The 21,171-nt window shown below is 42.4% G+C and overlaps 1 protein-coding gene and 1 long non-coding RNA gene across 11 annotated transcripts in view; one reads left to right on the top strand and one right to left on the bottom strand.

Moving 5' to 3' along the window:
* The first annotated feature begins 427 nt into the window (after positions 1 to 427).
* The window catches only part of RBMS3 (RNA binding motif single stranded interacting protein 3), a 707,096-nt gene continuing 686,352 nt past the window's right edge, over positions 428 to 21,171 (top strand). For 2 of the 10 annotated variants that reach the window (XM_074538971.1, XM_074538964.1), the window contains exon 1: positions 685 to 1,451. In XM_074538971.1, coding sequence (XP_074395072.1) covers positions 1,272 to 1,451 — 180 coding nt within the window. In that variant the 5' untranslated portion in view covers positions 685 to 1,271. Of the gene's footprint in view, positions 604 to 683; positions 1,452 to 1,676; positions 1,959 to 21,171 lie in introns of those variants that run through there. The other 8 variants (XM_074538979.1, XM_074539007.1, XM_074538955.1 and 5 more) reach the window with 7 other exon arrangements.
* LOC102068858 (uncharacterized) lies at positions 12,305 to 14,278 on the bottom strand. The gene is made up of 3 exons (XR_012579921.1): positions 14,090 to 14,278; positions 13,074 to 13,157; positions 12,305 to 12,587 (listed from the first exon to the last, which is right to left on the bottom strand). It is a non-coding gene; the product is annotated as an uncharacterized LOC102068858 (long non-coding RNA).

Raw genomic sequence — 21,171 nt, forward strand, 5'->3', positions numbered from 1 at the left:
GCAGACTGGTCACCTGATGGTGTCCTGATTTAAGAACGATCAGGTCTGTGCTGTACCATTCATCTCTTTGAAATGAAAAGGGGAATAGCTGAAGAGTTGGCTTGGCTCTGGTACCACTAAGAAATACTTGTTTTGGTATAAACCACTCTTAATGAGGTTGCATTTTTTTCCCCTATCATGTCTAACTTCAGTCTGAGAAGGAAGATAACACAAAGAATAAAACAGTCGAGAGTGCACTGCGGTCACAACTGATTTAGCAGCTTACACGCGATTTTTTTTTTTCTTTTTCTTTTCTCTTCTTTTATCTGTGTTGATAAAATCGGAGAGCCGGTGGCTAGCACTGATTTAGATTTCCAGCCTGAATTTGTTCTTGTTTTTCTCCTTACTTCAGTTCTCCTTGTGCAGTGCTGCGTGGCGCTGGCAGCCTGAGAGAGAGGGAGCTCCAGTCACACGCATAGACTCAGACCGCTGAGAGGAGATTAACATCAAGGAGCCCACATTTGCAATAGCGGGTGGCGCTGGGGGGAGAGGCGAGGGGAAAATAAAATAAAAGCAACAATCGGGTAAATGCTCCTCTCTTCTCGCCACCAGCACCTTGCACAGGTCTGAAATCGCTTGTTTTGCTTTGCTGTATTGCGCTTGCCTGGGCTATGGAGAGGGGAGGGGGAGGGGAGGAAGGGGGAGGTTTAACTTTTACTTGACATTACCGGGTTATTGTCACTTCCCCCGTGTTAAACCCCGGCGGTTTCCCCTCGCCCCCACCCCCTCCCCGGGCTCGGCTCCATCCAGTTAACTTTGTTCAAAGGGCTGCAGCCGGGAGGGCTTGTCCGGGCCTGGGACACAGATAGCGTAAAGTAAATAACCACCACAATTAGGCTGGGGCCGCGAGTTGATCTTCGTGGCGAGAGATCTGCTTAGTTAGCGTTTGCTGTTTCGGGGCGATTGAAGGCCGCCGTGCCAAGGACACGCACACGCACACACACAGGCACACACAGTCACTCTTACACACGCACGCTGGATACAAAAGTCTGGAGGATCTAGGGGAGAATTGCAGCCGCCGGATCGGTGCAGCAGCCGCGGCCAGAGCCATGCGTGTCACGGCCTCCTGAGGGGGGAAAAGGAAGGAAGGGAGGAAGGAGGAAAAAACAAAAGAGAGAAAGAAAGAAAGAAAGAAGGAAAAAAGAAAAGAGGTAGAAAGGAAAGCAGAAGAAAGACGCGGGGTGGTGGAAAGTGTTTGCCTGCTTTTGTCTCGCAATACAGTGAACTGGAAGATGGAGATGGATGTTAAGGGAGTTTCTCCGTGCCCGGAGCCCATCCCCCCGGCGGCGGGGTCTGGCGGCTGCCCGCACCAGCGCCCGCACCACCGCGATGGGCAGCCTGCGGAGCCGGCCCCCGCCGCCGACAGCGGCCACCCGGAGCGGAGGCACGGCACTGAGAAAGAGGACAAAAAGGTAGGTCCGCTCCGCCGCCGGCCGGCCGGCGCCGCGCCCGCCGGAGGGGCCGGCTGCCCGGGGCCGCGCTCGGCGGGGCGGGCGGGGCCGCTGCCGTTCCGCTCCGCTCCGCTCCCCGCCGGCCCCGGCCGCGGGCAGCCCCGCGCCGCCCTTTGTCAGCGCGGCGGCGGCGGCGGCGGGAGGCGGGGGGCCGGCGGCCGAGGTTGTCTGAGGACACGGGGGTGGCGGGGCGGGGAGCGCGGGGCCGCCGCCGCCGGGCCCGGGGCGCCGGGCATTGTTCCGCCCGCCCGCCCGGCGGGAGCGGCCCAGGTGCCGCCGCCAAAGTTTAACCTCACTCTTCGAGGGGCCGCGGCCGGCGGGGCCGCTGCTCCCGTTCCCTCCCCGCGCCTCGCCTCGACTCCCAGCCGGCGGCGAGGGGCGAGTCACTTGGGGGGAAGGAGCCCGGGCGCTGTGTCCCTCCAGCCCTGCTGTGTCATTGCGGACCGGGGGACGGCTGCTCGCTGCCGAGTGAGAACCTGCGGGTGACGGAGTTGAGCGAGAAATGGGTCAGATCGCACCCTTTGGTGCGAATGTGTCTGCTGCTGGGAGAATCGGAAAGTAGGGAGGATGGGATGGAAAAAGGTTGCCATTAAGATAATGTCAGCGGAGTGCATTGATCAGTGCTTTTGTCTGTGGGCACTGTCTTCATTCATTTTTCTCGGCATGGGTTTGCTAAACTGAAGCCGATGAATTCTGGTGTGTCTGTAGGTCTGTGACAGGGACTGGTAAATGTGTAAGTTTCATCGTAATTCGGTGATGGTTGCAAGGTGTGATCCCTGTGTGCTAGACTGTAAAACACATCCGTTTGTATTTTATTGAAATCCGAGTAATTGTCTGAATGCACAGATACCCCCAAACAGATTATAATCCTAGAGTAACGTAAAAAAGAAATGTTGGCATGTACTGGATTTGAACCGTGTTTCTTCAACTAGTTTTACTATAGTTTGGTTTTGTTACAAATGTGTAAGAGAACAGTAACACAATGAAGGAATGTAAGCGAGCAATGCAATAAATCAATGCAACAACTATGTCACACCACATATTTGCATGACTAGAGCTCCAGTTGTCATGAGAAAGATTTCTCATGTTGTATTTTTTAAAAATTGTATTTTTAAATGTAGACTCCGAGCTTTCAGCATTTGCCTCCTACACTTCTGGGCTTGTTACTGTTCGGTAAAATCTGTGCTATTGTTTTAATTAAAAGAGGGTATTGACGTTAGATCATTTAAGCAGGGCCCGTACAGCTTAAGAGGGTGGATGCAAGGGCTTTATTTTTAAAATGGTAACTGGTGGTTTACATATTGTGATAGATGAGCACAGAATTCCATCTCCTTTGAGTTTATGAATATTTAATTCTGTCGTGACTGCATGTTACTGTACCTAGCTGAATGATTTGTGTGTGTGTGTGTGTGTGTGATTTGCTTCTAGGATCCCTTTCCTTGCACTGTGCTACTTACTAAACTTAAAATTATTTTATTTCAAAATAATTAAAATGTAGAGCCAAGGTTGCCATTTACATGACTTCGTTTTGCCACTGCCTCGAGAATTTTAAAACCCTGCCATCAGCAGAAATCCATGCTCAATAATTACTTTCTGGTGCACCACACAGTCTAATGTTTTACCAGTCATGGACATAAGGAAGGCAAAGAAGGTGTGACTCAAGGTGAATGAACACCAAAGAAGGCCTGATTCTCTGTGGTGTGGCTAATTAATGCATTTAGACGACTCAGGATTGCATTCTTTTATTCTGTATCTGCCAGCATTTTCTGGACATATAAAACAAAAGTACTACCTCTTTTTTTGGTTTTTTGTTCTATCTATAGCCATGCTAAAGTACTGTGATATATTCATCTTTTTTAATTCCACTATTAGCTTTTCCAAGTTTGCCATTGCCAAGGTTGTTGCAATGACTAGCTCGTATTTTTGGGATGTGCTGTGATATTTCAAATCTCCCTAAATGTATGTATCTTTTCTGGATGCTGTCCCAGGACAACCAGTACTTCTTATTAGTGCAGAACTATTTCAGATATCTGGTAAAGTACTGGCAACAGAAATATGATGAGAAGGGGAAAAAACATTAGAGTGATAGTAAAATCCAACACTATTGTGAAAAAAACTCAAGTCAACTACAACACTGAACTCATTTCTGCATTTCTGGAAATATCATCTAAGAACTTTCTAAATTGATTGACATAACTGTACCACTGTTCTCTTGGCCCTTATACAAACTTCCAAGGCACACTGATACATGCTAGAAGTGTCAGTGCTCTACATGGAAATTGTAAAGGACATTAGAACGTGGATTCCTGACAATGTATAATTATGACTACCTAAATATTAAGATCTTGCAATGTCTCATGATTTCACTGTCAGATTTCCTTTTTGAGATCATGCTTCAATTATAAAAAAATCTCATATTTAATCATTGAGCTCCATTTCCAGTGGACATAAAAAAGTTCCATCTAAAAGAAACTGGGTCAAATTTATGTTCTAATAAAAGTATTTTTTGTCACTGCCTCCAGAAGGAGCATTGAATTAACCAAAACAAGCATTTTCCTAAGTCTGTGGAATTTCAGTAGACGATACTACCGTAGTCTCACTTATATGGATACTAAAGGTTTTTTCTCTGCTGTATATTAGTTTATTTGTCATTGAGCTTCAATAAAATTTTGGAATGTGCGTAACTTGAAATATATCCCACTGTCTTCAGCTGAGATGCTGATGTGCTGAAGTGTGTGCTTAAGTGCTTTGTTGGAGGAAGACCTAGGGTACTTCTCTTATATCTTTCTGATGAGATCATCTCTAACTGATGTATGAGAATAGAAATTATGAAGCTAGACTTTATAATTTATTGAGTATACTTGGTGCTTTAAAGCCTAGTTGACATTTGGGTGGGAGAAAGCGAAGCACAAATAGTAGAGTGCAAGATTTAGAAAGCTAATGGGCTTACTCTATATGGATACTATTTTTTTGTCTTAAAGCAAAACACATCAGAAAATATTTTTCAACACTCCTACAATGTTTTCTGTTATTTTAGTTAAAAGCATATAGGTCTAATCCTATATACAGAAGCATGTTGACATTCTCCAGTATGGCAAAGTGAATGACTGGGGGAGAGAACAACCTGCAATCCTGGCTGTTCATTCCTGGCTGGAGGTGACAGCTTGTGTGGGTGGATTGTCACACCATCTTGCCACTCCATGACTCGGTGCCAACAGATCCAGGCCCCTAAATTGTACCAAGAATTCTTTCCAGCTTATCTTGGAATGATTGCATCTTTACAAGGATCAGTGTACAGAGCACTTTGGAAGCAGAAGGCAGCTTTGCAGTTCCTTTGCAAGCGGGTGACTGTGGATGAGGTTTATGACAGCTCACAGCTCAGCATGGGTAGAGTTTTCCCAGAGGTGATACCCTGAGCCTTGCACTAGGACTTTCAAGCTCTTGGCTACAGCCAATCTATTACAGTGTTTTCATTTTCCAAAGCCCCCAAGTTGTCCAGAAGTTTGTCTGAGGTATGGATTTGGTAATGTAACATTTTATACTGAGGAAGACTTCTGCATCTCTCTGGTATGCGCAAATCATTTAGCACAAATGATCTACAAGCACCTCCAGAGCTTTCACTTTATACCTACATTCCAGATATAGAACCATCTGTGAAGTGGCTCCAAAGCGAAGAACTTTCTGTGTATTTATATGGAAGTGAGCACACTGGGGTTATAGCAAAGCCAAGCTTATGTGGGCTGGCTACATAGTGTTTGGGTTCACAACCAATTCACCAGTGTTTGATGCAAGAATTCTGAGGTGTTTTGTGGGCTTTTTGTATGTTATTTCCCAGGATGCTCACTTGTGATAGTGCTGTGTGATAATGGCACCCAAGTGTGAGCTTCTAGAGGGGAAATCTGAGTGCTTTGGGAAAAGGCACTTGGTATTAACTTGGGAATTCTGTTCTGCAGTACACATGATCTGATCATCTGTCTCTTCTCCTAGCATATTTACAAGAATACTGCTATCAACTATGCACTGCTTGTTCACTCATCCTCCACAAGCAGTAGGTCAGGAATAGTGGGAGACACTTCAGGGGAATTCTTTTTTAATAGTTTCTCTTATATATTTAGTTAGGTTTTCTTTGGAAAGCCAAATGTTACTGTGTGTTTACATTTAGAGAGAGAAGGCTCAAGAAATGCAGTTCATGCTTAAAGCAGATGGTGGGGATTCTTTCAGGGGGTAGATCACTCCAGTCTCAAATCAGATGTGCTTGTCTTACCTTAGGCAATTCTGTTGTGAACAGGAGTTGTCAACCACTGCCATGTTTCTTGGAGATTTGATTGAGTTTTTTTTTTGCCAGATAATCTGGACCCATCCCATTGAGCAATCAGAAGTTAAGAACCAAAAACTGAAACTGAAATCAATAATAGCTATGAGGAACCAGTATAGGGTGTGTGGGATGAAGAAAGCAGAAATAGACAACACTACTGGTTGGTTATGGTAGCAGCTTCTCCTGATAATAGTGTAAAGTGCACCACCTTGTATTAGTTGGAGTTTGTTAGTACTAAAGGCTTTGGGCCAAGTGTATCATGGGCTATGGTTCTGCCAAGATGTAATGCAGGCATGAATGGTCAAGGTCAGGCCATTGGTCAAGGTATGGATAGATGGACAAATTCTTCACCACACAGATAGGGCAGAAAACTATACTTGTGGTTGTTGTTATTCTGAGCTTTTGATGTCAGACAAAAATTCAAGTGTATGCTTAAAGTGAGGACAGAGCCAGAGAATAACGTCTTTGTCTAAACCATTGGTAAGAAGATTTCAGAAATCATTCCCCAGCCCAGCAACATGAACTCTGTCTTTTTCAGATCCACTCTTAACCATCTGTTCTTTATTCTTAAGCTATTCCTATCTGTGCTGTGGACCATTGTGATATTGGTATTGATCTGCATAGTTCAGTTTCTTCCTGATGAAGTGGTCTGAAAAAAAGTCAGCACCCTGTTCTTCCAGGGTTCCCAGAGCCTGGTGGCTGCCTGAGTGGTCAGCCTGACCCAAAGCCAGAGATCCAGGACATTCGGAGTCCCTCATATTCAGGTATTTATCCTGCACATTCCCAGATCACAGCTTTGGGCCAGGCTAGCTCATGACTGTATGGGGAGACTCCTGGACACCTGTTCCTGGAATGGCTGCCCAAAGCCAGAGTGCCTGGCAGGTGCCTCTGGAAGGGAGGTTTTAGTTCTTTGTATTGCTGATGTGGGCAGCAAAGCTATTAGCCCTGCCATTAACCTGTTTTGATGAGCAAGACCCAAGAGCTATCTGCTTTGAGGAGACTAAGTAAAAAATTCAGATTAAAAAAAAATAAAAAAGAGGAAATTCATTATGAACTGAAAGCCTTGCTTTGCAGGCAGGTCTGCTTCTGCATTTTGATGCATTTCATGTATCTGCCTCACTTTTTTTTCTAGTGAGAGAATGAATCCTTAGATGAACCTAGGATTGTGCCTCTGTTACAAAATTAAGCAGATGCGAAGAAGAGAGAGAAAGAGAGAAACTGTTAGTATCTGAAGTCAAGAATAACAAACTCATGTTCTATTAGACATCAAAGAATCCAAAAGGAGATAAGATATTGGGAACAAGACCTCACCATTTTCATATCACCAAAATTACTTTTTTATTGTATTTTGGCAATTCCTTTTACCGTGTGACCAGCATGCGGGCCAAGGGCAGCGATTCTCCCCCTCTGCTCCACTCTTGTGCACCCCACTTGGAGCACTGCATCCAGCTCTGGTACCCCAACATAATGAGGACATGGAGTGAGTCCAGAAGAGGCCACAAAGATGATCAGGGGGCTGGAGCACCTCTCCAGTGGAGACAGGCTGAGGGAGCTGGGGCTGTTCAGGCTGGAGAAGAGAAAGCTCTGAAGACCCCAAGCAGCCTTCGAGCGTGTAAAGGGGACTTAGAGGAGAACTGGAGAGGGACTTTTTACAAGGGCATGGAATGACAGGACAAGGGGAAGGGCTTTAAACTGGAAGAGCTAATTCTTAATTAGGCATTAGGAATAAACTGTGTGGGTGGTGAGGCACCTGAAGAGGTTGCCCAGAGAAGTTGTGGATGCCCCATGCCTAGCTGGATGGGGTTTTAAGCAACTCAGTATAGTGGAAAGTGTCCCTACCCATGACAAGGGGTTTGGAACTAGATGGTTTTTAAGATCCCTTCCAATACAAACCACTTAGGGATTCCATGATTCTATGATATGGGAAAAAATCTTACCTTAAGTAGATGTCAACAGTATTCTTACACTAAATAAAAAATGCTGCACTCTCCCAGCTATTGAGAAGATGATTAACTGAATCCCAGAATCTGGAGTGTGGAGAATGTGTGTTTTATGTTAAGGCATAAAGTTGGAGAATGAGGAATTCACACCTGTGATTTGCCTGTGTCTGTGCTAAAACAACATACATGATAGTGCATGTGAATGATTCTTTAAAATTTTACCCTGATGATTCTTTAAAATTTTAGAAATACAAAGATTTCTAAAAAAAGAATATGCTATTTGAAATAGTTGTCCTCTCAAACAAATCATATGAGAAATGTTTTGGTGAAGTTTATCAGTCTTAAAACTGTTTAAATTTTTCAGCCCACTGATCAATACATGGATGAAGCTTGAAAAGGTGATCACACTCTGACTGGGTCCAGGAGTAAACATATTCATTGTAATAGAGAGATTTCATGAAAAGTAAATACTGCTTGGAGTTCGTACAAAGTGAAATTAAGTGCATATGTAGTTGATTGAATAACAAATCCAGCGACATAAACAATGAACATCATGGGTGGGAGCTGAACAATGCTCTTGACTCATCGGCAACACAACCACAAGTTTTGTATGCAGAAGACACAGAACTGACTCTCTGGTTAAAGGCAATTTTGTCTTGGCTGCAGAAGGGTTGTGAGGATTCCTACTTGGACGAAGATGCAGCACTGAAAAGGGCTTTGTTATCTCCTCTTGAGCAGTTGGGCCATTGCCTTGACTCAGATGTAGTGGTATGTGCTCATGCCTATGTGCTGAGACTGGAAAGCAGTTCTATTCAGGACTGCACATGACAGCTCAGAGCTTGGCCAGTGCATGGCATATCCTTCCCACTTAAGTAGAGCTTGTTCTCAAAAGCCCAGTATTCACAGGAGTTCCAGGCCAAGAGCTGAGTGCCAGCTTGTAACAAATCTGAGGCTTCAAACAATGGATAATCAATGAAGCTAGAGACGAACAATGCCCATGTTGTTGCATGCTATTCCCAGTGTTTTCCTAGATGCTTGTAGTGTTTTTAGACCATCTCTATCTGTGATAAAAACTTACTGTTCTGCTGAATCCTTACAGCACAGCAATTTTTACTAGACTGAGGTTTCAGTTTACTTAATCGCCTAAGCTAAGAGAGATGTATAGTTACTGATGTGTGAAGTGGTTCAGTTTTTCTTTGGTTCCATATTTGGTTGTTCTCTGCCTGCCTGTAGCCATGCTGCTCATACAGTGACTGGGATTATTTCCCAGCACCTTGTGCTAGGTGGATTTTTCTACTGACTCGCTGCCAGCAGTAGTTGTCCAGCAACGGTATAAAAAGTTGCAGAGTCTCAGTAGAGTTATTGTTTTTTAACACCTTGTCTCTGAAAATACCCAAATAGTAAAGAAAATGGGACTACAGCTGCAAATGGGAAAAGTAACAACAGGACCACTGATAATAATTTCCATAAAAGTAGGGGTCAGATCAGGTTTTAGTGTGATGTTTAAATGTGTAGAAGGAAAAAAAATGGATCTGAAAGGCAATGCAGATGTTAGTATTCTACAGTAGTTTCTTTGCTTCCTCACTGTCATCCTTTCTGCATGTTTCTGAAATTCTGCTCTGCCTATAACAAAATTTTCTGTTTTACTTCAGTTCCCCACATTGCATTCTGAGATACAGGGGCAATATAAGTTGTTTCAGGAACTCTAGTAACCAGTACATCTTAACTGGGATAAAACAAGACAACAGTTGGCTCATAGTATGGACAAGGACAGTCATGTATAAAATTTGTTAGACAGCCACGATTTACTAGAAAAAGAGTAATTCTTCCATGCCTAATGGCTTCTGCCATGTGTTTAAATGCAGCTGTTATTTTTGTTATATATTATAAGAAGACAAATCTTGTTACAGAAGCAGAATAGGAACAGTTTCTTTGACTGAAAAGCAAGTGTTGAGTGAATCAAAATTACAGACTCAATCCACAAAGCTTGGTTAATGCACTTAGTGTTCCTGGGCTTTGGAGTTCATTCCATTGAACACCTTGTCCTATGGTTACAGGGTTTATTGTTTCCAAAAAGCTATTCGACACAGGTTATTCAAAGTGATAATGTGATCAGGAAGTGCAAGGAAAATAAAGGTAACATTCCCCCCTTTAGTTCTAGACCCTCTGCAAAAGATTCTTATAATTGATTGGAGAATTAAATGAAAGTATGGTGGAACCCATGCCTGTTCTATCAGCACAGAGTGTGTTAATTGATTTCAACAAGTGCCTCAAGCACCACTGACATCTCTGTTTTGCTATTACCCAGTGATGGTTTTCTCACTGCGGTTATTACTGAGTCTGTACTGATTTTTAGGAGACCATAGCAGAAAATCCGGTTTTGGACCCAAACTACTCAAGGTCTTTGTGGAAAGGGAGTTAAAGGGCTAGTATCTAGCAAAGATAACTTTTGTGGCTATTATATTTAGTAGCAATTTTGTATTCAACATAGTATAAATAAATAGGCATTGTGCTTTTCTGTGGATTCAAAAAGAGTAGTTTATTGCCTTGAGGTGTGAATCAGACATGACACAGGAAGGGTGACTACAAGTCCTCAGAGATGGGCAGGTGAGCATGATGTGTGGGGGTAGGTTGTAAATAACTTCTGCTCTTCAGATGAATTAAGAACGAGAGGGAGTGACGTGGAGGGGCAGAGAGGGAGTAGCTGGAAAACAAATCGAAAGCAGCAACTTTTGAATAGGGCTAGCAGAGAGAGGTTTGTAAAGTTTTGAGGCAAAACAGCTTTATGAAGTGTGCACTGGGTCCATGTGGAGTTAAGGAAGCACACAGCAGAATTCCGCAGCATTCACAAAACACCAACTGAGGCTTCACAGACGTTGTACAGTGCCCTGGTTAGCCTTGTTAACTTTATTGAGTGTGCTTCGAGGACATGCAGACTTTCAAAGTATGTGAAAACCACTTTTAATAATTAATTGGCTTACTTTCTCCCACCTATTGTTTCATATCTAGTAAATGGCAACAGCAAGCCATTGCCAAAGAAAATAGATACAATAATATTTAGGTTAGTTTGGTTTGAGATATGACACGCTAAAAAGGATCTCCCCAAAGATCTCGGAACTTAAATAATCCCCATTTTTTGTTCTGTCTTATTTCTCCCACTATCATAGGATATGCTCTTAAACTAAATTTTCCCCGATCTAGTAAGTGGTTTCGGGAAGATCAGTCCATTTATAGAGTGCGTCTATATGAACTAATTTATAACTGGAAGCATGTTTCAACTTTACTATGTCAGGGACATGCTGAAATTTCCAAGTGATAAAATGACTTTTTCCTTAAGCAGAGCAGCCAGCATCTGCATTATCATCTACATCCCTGCACACATGGTGTGGCACAGGAAATGACACACCATTATCAGATGGCTGTTAAGATGGATGCAGGGAAATGGTGAGGTTGCTGGCATGGCCTCAAAGACAGACATCCACAGATGTTCTGTAGTCACTTCAGTGCATGTAGTTAAAGGGTGCCTGCTGTGCGCTTGGGGGAATTTTTGCTTTAACGGAGAACATTAAATTTTTGAGGAGGTCATGAATATCTGTCCACAGGGAGAAGGGAGGAGTAGCAAGCTTAGAGGGAAGGAAAGCCATGCAGATTTTCAAGATGAGCAAGGCGGCAACAAAGAGTCAGACTTACTTTGCCTACCACAGTAGGGAGGTGGCTACTGCAGTGTCACATGCTGTTGTGGTCTTACACAAAGCATAGCCTTGTTTGACCTTAAAGTGGGATCCAAGGGTGCCACTTCTTGAATTTGTCAAGAGAACACACCCTATGCAGAAGATAAATAATTGATGGATCAATTCAGAGAGAGGCCATGTGGAGGTTAGAGCATCAGAGGTGATCAAGGTCAGTGTGTCTCAGGGAATCTTTACAACAGGACTGGCATGCGATAATCAGCCAGATCAACATCAAAACTGGGATCATCGTGTGCTGGGAGACACTGCTCAGGGCAGGGAAAAAGCTCTGGGCTCCCTGATCTGCTCTCTGCTCTGCATTTTCTGCCTGTTGGTAAGATTCAACAACATTCTCTCTTCAGTTTTGCAGTTGTTTTGCAGTCATATGCTTTTGTATGCCGCTGCACACAAAACAGTCACTGAGGTCTTCCTAACCAATCAGGTGATGCAGTCACACTTGTACTTAATTGCTGCTGTTTTAGAGTCACATTTAGCTTCTCACAGCAGGTTATTGGTTTGGTCACACTATCCTATTGACTGGCATTATTCCTGATATCTCCATACTGCCCGTGTTTGTCTGCAGATTCCAGCAAAGTCCATGGAAAGGTGTCATTCTGCAATGTCAGTCTGCATTTCACAAGTGACTGTGCATGTTACCTGTGATCATAGTGTGACACCTCTTAGTCATACATCTACATCTGATGGTAGTAACTGGAAGAGACTAGAGACAATAAAGTCAGAAAACCATAGATAACAGGTACATTTGTACTATGAACTGTGATAATAAGAACTAGGAGCAGGAAAACACAGTGACACAATAGTTAACAGCATTACTCTTTTATTTGCTGATAGAGATGACTTGTTTCTCACCTACACAAAGGAAAATTATAGATGAATCTGTCATAGGTAGGACTTTTGCCATTTTTAAGACTCAGGTCAGAGCAGTTGCACCTGTTGACACACAGTTCTGTGGTATCAATAATCTCAGTATGCAGTGTGGTCCTGTTTTGTTGTACATCTGTGGCAGAGACTGTCACAGCTACCCAGAGCACTGTGAGAAGTACAGAAGTTCAGTAGCCAGGGTCAGGACCTCTGAAAGGTGGTGTGGAGATCACTGCAGAGAATTGAAAAGGTGAGCTACCAAATGAAAAGTACAGAAATGCACTGTGTGCATCAAGCCACTCTGTGCACAAACAGAAGTGTATGTGTTGTGCAGAGTAAAGGCAGAAAATGTTGAGCTCTTCTTCCAACCAACTCTTGTTATGGTGCATAAAATAATGGGGGTGAAGCATACGTACAGCAGTGAGGCAAAAATAATAAAACTCATATTTAAAAGCCAAACCAATGTAAAATGCATAAATGGGATTGAGTGATAAATTTTAAAGGCTAAGTTACAGAAAAGAGGAATGAGGCAGTTCATCCTTTTTCCTCAGTTAGCAAGAATGAGGGAATGTGACCTGCTTATATGGCTGGCCATTGCTTGGTCTGTAGTATCTGGAGGCGCATTCACCATAGGTAAAATACTATTCCCATATTCCATTTGTGCAGCTGGTGCTGGATGCCAATGCAATGCTGGCCACAGAGAGGGACAAAGTCTTACCTCACATCTGTAGTCTGTTACTGTCCTCTCTTCTGATCTCCTTCCACACCAGTGCCAGGATGGCTGGCAGTGCTCCTGCAGACTCTGCAACAGAAAACAGAGACCACCCCCTTGCCATGACTGTTACTGTCCCTCTCTGACAGCACTTCACATCAGCCCAGAAGTGTAAGGATCAAAAGGACTAGTAAATTATTAAACTTAAAAAACACAGGGTTTGGAAAAGTGCTTCAGCATCTTTAAAGCTGAGATCTAATATTTGACTTCATGTAGGCTAAGGACAAATTTTGTGTCCTACTTGCAAAGGAATTTCACCATGTTTTTCACAGGCATGTTATATTTTACTGACTTAAAATGATTTATGACCAAGTAAAACTTGTTATGAGTAGAAATTATGCATGAGAGAGTGGAGAAGTACAGACTTAAAAAATAATCTAGAGGAAGGTGTATTAGCAGGTTCAGATGGGGTTAGTTGTGCATTGTCAGTGCTCTAACAACTTAGAGAATTTTTACATATACACACTTAGGAGAATGACATTCTGTAGTATCAATGGGAAATTGAAAGTCACTTCTATTCTTCAGTGCTGTAAGAGGATTGTTTTGAGCAGTATAATTTTGGGAGAAATTTCCAGATTTGGAAAATAAGAAAAAGGAAGGAACATGGACAGATTTCTTTTTGAAATAAATCTGAATATTTAAAGTTTACTAAAATTACAATTTTATTGAGCATGCATTGTTCAAATCTTACTATGTTCCACACAAAACTCTCTAGAAAGTCCCTTGATGAGATTTTGTTTGGGATTAGGAATTATCCTTCCTTGGAGCAGGAGAATGCTGTAAATCTTCCACATCATTTCTGTATGATTCTGTGCTACAAAATGCTTTAATGGTTTTTAAAATGAAACGGCATCTACTGAGAGTTTTCAGATACATTTAAGCTCCAAAAGTTAATATGAATTACCTGACAATTGTCTTGAGTGAATGCAACTATAAATAAAACTGCAGTCTTACATACTTACATGATCAGATCTTGGAATTCTGAGGTTTTGAGTGAGAAGTGCCGTCCTCCTTTATGTAATTAAACAGTGCTGCTACAATGAAACCTGTACACTTCCATGTTCATGTAGCACTAAGTGTAATATTTCAACAGTGTAAAATTGCATACCCTACTCTATCAAAAACAGTCTTAGAACTAAGGAACACCAGTGTCCTGAGGATGTGATACCTAATCTGAATCTATTTTTGGTATTAGGCAGTTGATCTTAAGTGTTAGTGTGATAACTGAACAGTGTTTTGAAGGACCTTAAAAAGGAAATGTATTTTGAAGTGGAAACTGTTGGCTAACTTGCATTTTCCAAGGCTGATATATTTAAAGAGGTATTTCATTATAATACAATATTTCAAATTCTAAGTAGTCTTTTCTAGAAGGGATGTGTAACAATGTCAAATATTGCAGTTGATAGTGTAGCCTTAGCCTGCACAACAAATTTATAAGAGTGGAATTCTTTGTCTTCTTGCTTTTGCTGGAGCACGAGTTTGAGGAGTAACACATCTGTAATAGAGTCAGGCTGCTTTTTTATCAGCAGCTGATGGTGACACTCTTAAGAAAGGGCCGAATTCATACCTACAAATAAATTTGTCAACAAAATATGAGCATGTGAAACAACAGTTCAGTCACATTTCACTTTCATTTTTTCTCTTTTGTGCTAGGGAGTAACTTTAAAGTGTCAGCTCTTTTAGCTGAGTGTCAGCTTTTTAATAATTTGCTGCAATGTGTCAACCCCCTCAGAATTACCATATGTTAGCTGTTTACCATGTTACCAGGACTGAAAGCATGCGCATTGAGCTGCTCCCCTTTGCCTACCTGTGTTGCTCCCAGTGACAGCCAGGTGACTATTTTAGCTGACAATTCAGGCACCATCAGGAGTGCCCCAGGTGTGTTTGGTGTGGCTGTGCACAGTCTGGGAAGGTCAGTCAGTCACAGAGCCAGGCAGCAGGAGGAATGAGGCTGGGTGGTGGATGTGCTTGGCAGCCTGGCTGGTGAGCAGGAAGACTTAGAGGCCTAATCCCTTCCTTCCTTTTCTGAATAGCTGGGCAACCAGGAGACAATTACACTGTAGGTTGTGAGATCTCAGTGGGAATTTGCTTCTGAGAAGTCCTGGCAATGGAGGCAGGAGAATCTGTTTATTCTGATGTCTGCCTGTTTTTGACTAATGCCACTGCTATAGGATATTATCACCCAGCAGATATTTGAAATACTGTAATAACTCTAATTTTCCCTGTCCTCACTGTCAAAAAGAAGAATGACAAAGGGTTTTACTCATGGCAAACCTTGTGCTAATAATGGTAATGTGCCAGGATGTATCTAGTTTTGGACTGTATCCTGTGGCTGGTTCCTGACTGTGAACCGGAGCTTTTGCTGGCATTTTCCTGTGTCTGACATTCAATTTGGACCTGTACTGCAGAGGGAAACAGTAGTAAGCTACTAACAGAGTGCCAGATAGTAAGAGGATGACAAGTCTTTTCCAGTCTTGTGTGAATGCTATTGAATGAGCAGTCAGTGTGCTAGGGGCCAGTGAGCCAACAAATATGTTCAGCGTTCCCAGAAAATAGTCTTCAGAATAGTAGGAGGTGTGATTATGAAGGGGAAGCATTTGAAAGCTATAGATAGTGGAGTTAGGCAGGAGAAGTGAGCTGGCAGGAAGGCATTTTGAAGCAAAATGGGGCTCTTTGTAAGCCTTTCCCACAGCAGCTCTGCCCATCCAGCCTGCACGTTCCGCTAGTGGGGAGCTGATGGGGCAGGAGACTGCCAGCACATTTCCCTGTGGGAAAAGAGGAATGAAGGTTATAGGGAAGTGTCAAGGGGACACACACATGGCATGGACACAAAGGGCCATCTCTGCCAGGACTGCAGCTGTAGCAGTGACCAGGACTTACTGTGTATTTCAGCTGCTTTTGCCAATTTTCCACATTTTGTGAAAGTGAGTTCTCTGATGTGGAATTGTTTGACAGTCCCTCCTTTTATGCTTAGCTGTATTATTTACCAATTTTGAAAATGGTTCAGTAGGGGATAACTAGTGTTCTGAGATCATGATGGGTCTCGTCAGCTTTCCAGAGAGTAGAGCAATTATTGTGTGAATAGAGGTGAACATGACGGACAGGCCGGGTGGCTGCTCTCTCTAACCTGAGCATGAGTTTTCTCTTGTTTATGTGCACACTTCTTCTCTGTGATTAGCCTCAGTGGAAATGCCATCACCAGGGTCCTGCAGGCAGCAGCATCTTAATAGGCAAAATGGAAGGGGTTAGGTGTTCTTCTGTCTTTTTCATTTTTCATTAAATAAGGCAAAATACACAATAAGTGAAGTCTGATTTGCATGGAAATTTGTGTGCATGTATAATAGATCTGAATGTTAATGTGGGAAATTACTTTATTTCAACTCAGTGGCCTGTGTGTTTGATTTTTAGAATTATTTGCTTCTTTGTAACTTTCTCTAAGTTTCTATTGCAAAATACTGCCTCTAAATTCCTTGAGAAATACTCAAGCACTTGTGGCTTAGTAGATAAGGATGTTGTTACCTTCTGTTGGGAAGTATTTTTTATTAAAATCCATTGGCAGCTTTTCGATAAATTCCTCTTTTCTTCCTCTGTCAAATGTATTATTACAAGGATAACAATGAATGCTGTCATTAAGAAATACCATGCATTTAATAGCCATTATTTAAAACTTCTATTCCATAGGCAAATGTCTCTGTGTGCCTGTATGTGTAAAAGCCAGTTTTCACTGGGTTTTGAGTGCAACTAAGTCTTGAAATGAACTAGCAAATATCCTTTGTTTAAACTTAACAATGATTGTACTTGATATTTTCAGAATTAATTTTTAGACCAGTTTTCGTTATATTGCTGTTGTGTTCTGAGTACAATAGGGCAGCTTACTTGCAGCTGAATTAAAATCTGTGGTTTAATAGCACTTTACCTTGCCTAGGCAATAAACTATCTCCCACAAATGGAGGTGCTATCAAGGTTAAACATATTAAGTTAATTCTGTAACAAATCCTTGTGTTGCTGATGGAAAATATTTCAGAAGAATTACTCCCTGCTATGCGTGGGGGCTTCATGAATTTCAGGATAATGGAGATAACACTCTCTAAGGGGTCTGCTGAAATATACCCTTTCTGAAGAACTGCCTGAATTCTTGGAAGTATTTGTGGATCAGAAACTGGCTATGGTCTAACTACACTTTCATTTGCTTTGTCATTTTAAACTGACTTTAGGAATTTGATGAAAAATCCTGTGTGGATACACTTAATTCAGTTAAACCTAGCTAATACAAATTTAATATGCATGGCTAATTTATAGATACAAGCTAAGCTAACAGAGTAAGTTTTTAACTGTTTACATAAATCAGTTTTTAAACAGACAAGGAAAAACTTTCATATAGCACAAGATTGAAGAGATTGGGGCTGTTTACCTTGGAGAGGAAATGAATCAGAAGTGAGATGATAAAAGGTTACAGACAACGAAGGTGTAGGCTTTACAGAGCAAGAAATGCTATTTCTACCATCGGGGAAGAACAAGGAGCATTGTGTGAAGGTTAAAAGTGGCAAAGTCAAAAGCAAGTCAGAAGAAATGCTCTGCCATGCCGGGAACTCATTGCTGATAGAAGCCGAAGTTGCTGGATAACTCTGAGGGCAAGAGTTTAACAGAGTAGGCTTAGGGACATGATTTAAGGGTCAGTTTGGCAGTGTTAACTGTTGGACTCCATGATCTTAGATGTCTTTTCCAACCTAAATGATTCTATGATTCTATCCAATTGCAATGGTAGGGATTAAAAAAATAAAAAGAGCTGTGGAAAAGGTAAATGCCTGTTTGTTTGAAGCAGCTCTGTTATTGATGAGGTCAATTTCCCCCCATATTTAGCTGCTGGTTCAATCTCTCAATTGCAGTATTGTGTCTGGGTAGATCTCCAGTAGCAATTTCTTGTTACTGTACAGATTACCACAATTGTGCCCATTTCCTTCCAAAATCTCATCATGTCTGCTTATTTTCTAAAAGCCACAGCAGACTCTTTTGTGGTCTCATTAGGAATTTGAATCACTGCATTTCGCTGTTTCTAAAGAGCAAATGCCACAAATTTTTCTCTAAAGGTGACTGTCTCTCCCACACATGTGGATAATAGCAAGTACCTTTGTCTGGTTTCCAGAGTATGACATAGGACAGGTTTGGAAAACTTTCAGTGTTGCATAATGCTTGGTTCTTGGGAATGGGAGCGCACCATAGGACAAGGTGGTTTGTTCATGGCTGTAGCTGCTAATCAAATGACTGGGATGACAGAACTCTCCAGAGGACTCCTGGCTAATATCACAGTCTAATGGACAGGCCCCTGAGAATTGCCATGGAGAAGCAATGCAGACAGAGCAGGAAAATTAAGATTACCTGTTCTCACCTGCTGCCACATCCTGGTGACTTGGACATATCCTGGCACCTCTTGAACACGCTTCCTAAAGCCTAAAGGAGACTGTATTTTGCTGAGCAAACAGAAGAGCCTAGAACCAGGCTTTTGAGTTCGATTTATGGAGACCATGGGAAAGACTGCAGTGCAGAGTTAACCAGCATTTCTGGATTAGTCCCCATCAGCCTGGTGAGCTGTGTGCTACATGGATAAGAGATCTGGAGAGTGACATCTTGTTCACGTGGATTCCAGTCTTTTTGTTGCTTACTGCTCTGCAGCAGACTGAGAGTGTCTCTGCTGTCTCTTGGCTCTCCTTAATCAGCAGCTGCTGCTTTTTATCTCTGGAAGCAGCCTAATCATCTCCCCTGGTAGTTAGCGAGGTTGTTCTGGGACCCAGATGCTACCTGAGTCTTCTGTGTCTCTGGTGCAGACTGAGCATTGTGGCAGCCAAGAATGAGTGTGCTGTGCTATTTCTTTTGTCTCATGTGCTCAGCTAACCCTGCCAGGTTTTGATCCACACAAGAGTTCTCTCACTTTTTGCCGTTTATGATAGAATGAGGTCACAAGTTAGGTCTGAGGCCATTTAATCATTCATTTTGTCTTTATCACTTACCCTCATATCCCACCATCCTTAGTCATGCCTACAGTATCAGTGGACTAATTGTACTATGGTGGAAAGACCTGACATGCAAATCTGCCATTGCTCATTATTGTGGCCTGCTTTGTGCACCAAGTCTTCTGTCTCTCAAACTATGTACTCTACAGAATCGCAGCCTAATGACAATGACCCAGTTGTACTCAAAGTCTGAGAAGTTCCCTCTGTTTTCCTCCCCTCCTCCTTCTTTTTTTCCTTGGTTTCATTTGGTTTTTTTTTGTTTGTTTGTTATTATTCTGTTTTTCTTCATTAGTGTAAGTGAGCTTTAGGCACTGGACAAGAGTCAAGATTGATTTTTTGCCTACTACTTTCTTTTGCTCCTCTCCATTTCTTGTAGTCCCTCTTTGTGGATCTCTGAGGATGCAGCTTCAACAGATCCAGTAGACTGGATGAAGAGTTGATGGGTCAATGGGGGAGCTGAGCTGGTTAAAAGAATTTTTCAGAAATATTTCCTTAGAAGAATTTCAGATTTGATCTTATTTCAGGAACTCAGAGACAGATTCTCAGGGCCAGATGTGGATTGATGGCAAGCTGAACAGGAGCCTGTTACATGAAGATATTCCTTGTGGGAAAGTTTGATGCCCTTGCACTTTGGCACTTGGTGTGGAGCCAAGACTTTCAGAACTGTGTGAGTGCCAGCAGAAAATGGTGCTTACCTCTTAGGTCCTCAGGAAAAAGCCTAGAGAGGTCAGATAGCTCTGGAGAGGCAGCAGAACCAAAGGTGTGAAAGCTCTGGTTTCGCAGTCCATGGCAGTGTGGCTGCCAGGAGGGAGCTCAGCCCTCCTGGAGCCCTGGCCCTGGGAGGGGTGACAGCTGCTTGGAGTAAATGACATATTCCTCAGGCTCATGGCTACTGCTGACATCAATACCAGGTTCCCTCAGGCTCAGAGAAGTGGTGGGGATCACCTCCCTCCCAAAGCAGAAGCCTGCAGACTGTCCCAGCCATATGGCAGAGGCAGCTTTAAAAAATTTATTCCATTTGTTAAAAAACTGCTTCAATCTAAAGGAAGATGAAAGCAAATAGAAAGTAATTCCTGGTGAACATGAACTGCTGTATTCTGGCTGGCTCCAAAGGGGAGCCTGAGAACAGCTTGCCAGCTGCACTGGGGAGCAACTTCTCCCATTAAAGGGATACAGCAATGCATTTCTCTTCCCAGCTGGCATTCACTGCGGCTCATGTTTATGGCACTTTCCGGTGGAAGCAGAGCTCTCCAGAGGACTCCTGGCTAATAACACAATCTAATGGAAGCACCCCTGTGCTGAGTGATACTGAGGATGGAAACCTTACAGCCTGCACTGAGAAGTCAGGCCCTGTAAGTAAAAGCTGTAATGATTCATTTCCTTCGTGGATGGACTGTGGAGAGGCATGTGTAGTGTACAGTTACAGCTAGCACGACAGTAACACCAATATAAAACAAAACCGTGCCAGTAAAAGGAACACTGAAAAAATGTCAGTGAAGAACTAAAGCAAAGGTGGAAAACTAAACCATGGCTAGTTCTGCAACCAGGACATGTTTGTCAGTTATTCTCATGGGAATATCAGGTTGTAATTCTGAGATAAGTAACATTAATACTAAAATAGAGTTTTGTGCCTGTATACAAATACAGGGTTTAGGAGGGTGGTAGTTTTAAAAAAGCTCTTTTCTGATGCTTACCTATGGCTCTTTTTTGAAATATTGTTTGTACACTAAAATATACTGCAAGTATAAGTCTATGTCTTGCATTTAGATCTAATGTTACAATGACTGTAAAATAACCCATTTAGAATAATATGCAATCGAACTCCATTAATATTGTGTTGTAGCCTGAAATTTCTGCTGTAGCGAAGTTATTTTTATGTAGATAGAGAAGTTTGGATTGTAAAGTAAACAATTTCCATTCTGTATTCAGCAACTGAACTATATTTCTTTTTGACACTTTTGCAAAATGTGTTACACAGGATTAGTAAAAAAATCACTCACTGGAGCTTTTATATTTAATTTCACATGGCTGTGCTA

This window comes from Zonotrichia albicollis, chromosome 1 (assembly GCF_047830755.1).
Source record: "Zonotrichia albicollis isolate bZonAlb1 chromosome 1, bZonAlb1.hap1, whole genome shotgun sequence".
In the NCBI taxonomy this organism is placed as follows: domain Eukaryota; kingdom Metazoa; phylum Chordata; class Aves; order Passeriformes; family Passerellidae; genus Zonotrichia; species Zonotrichia albicollis.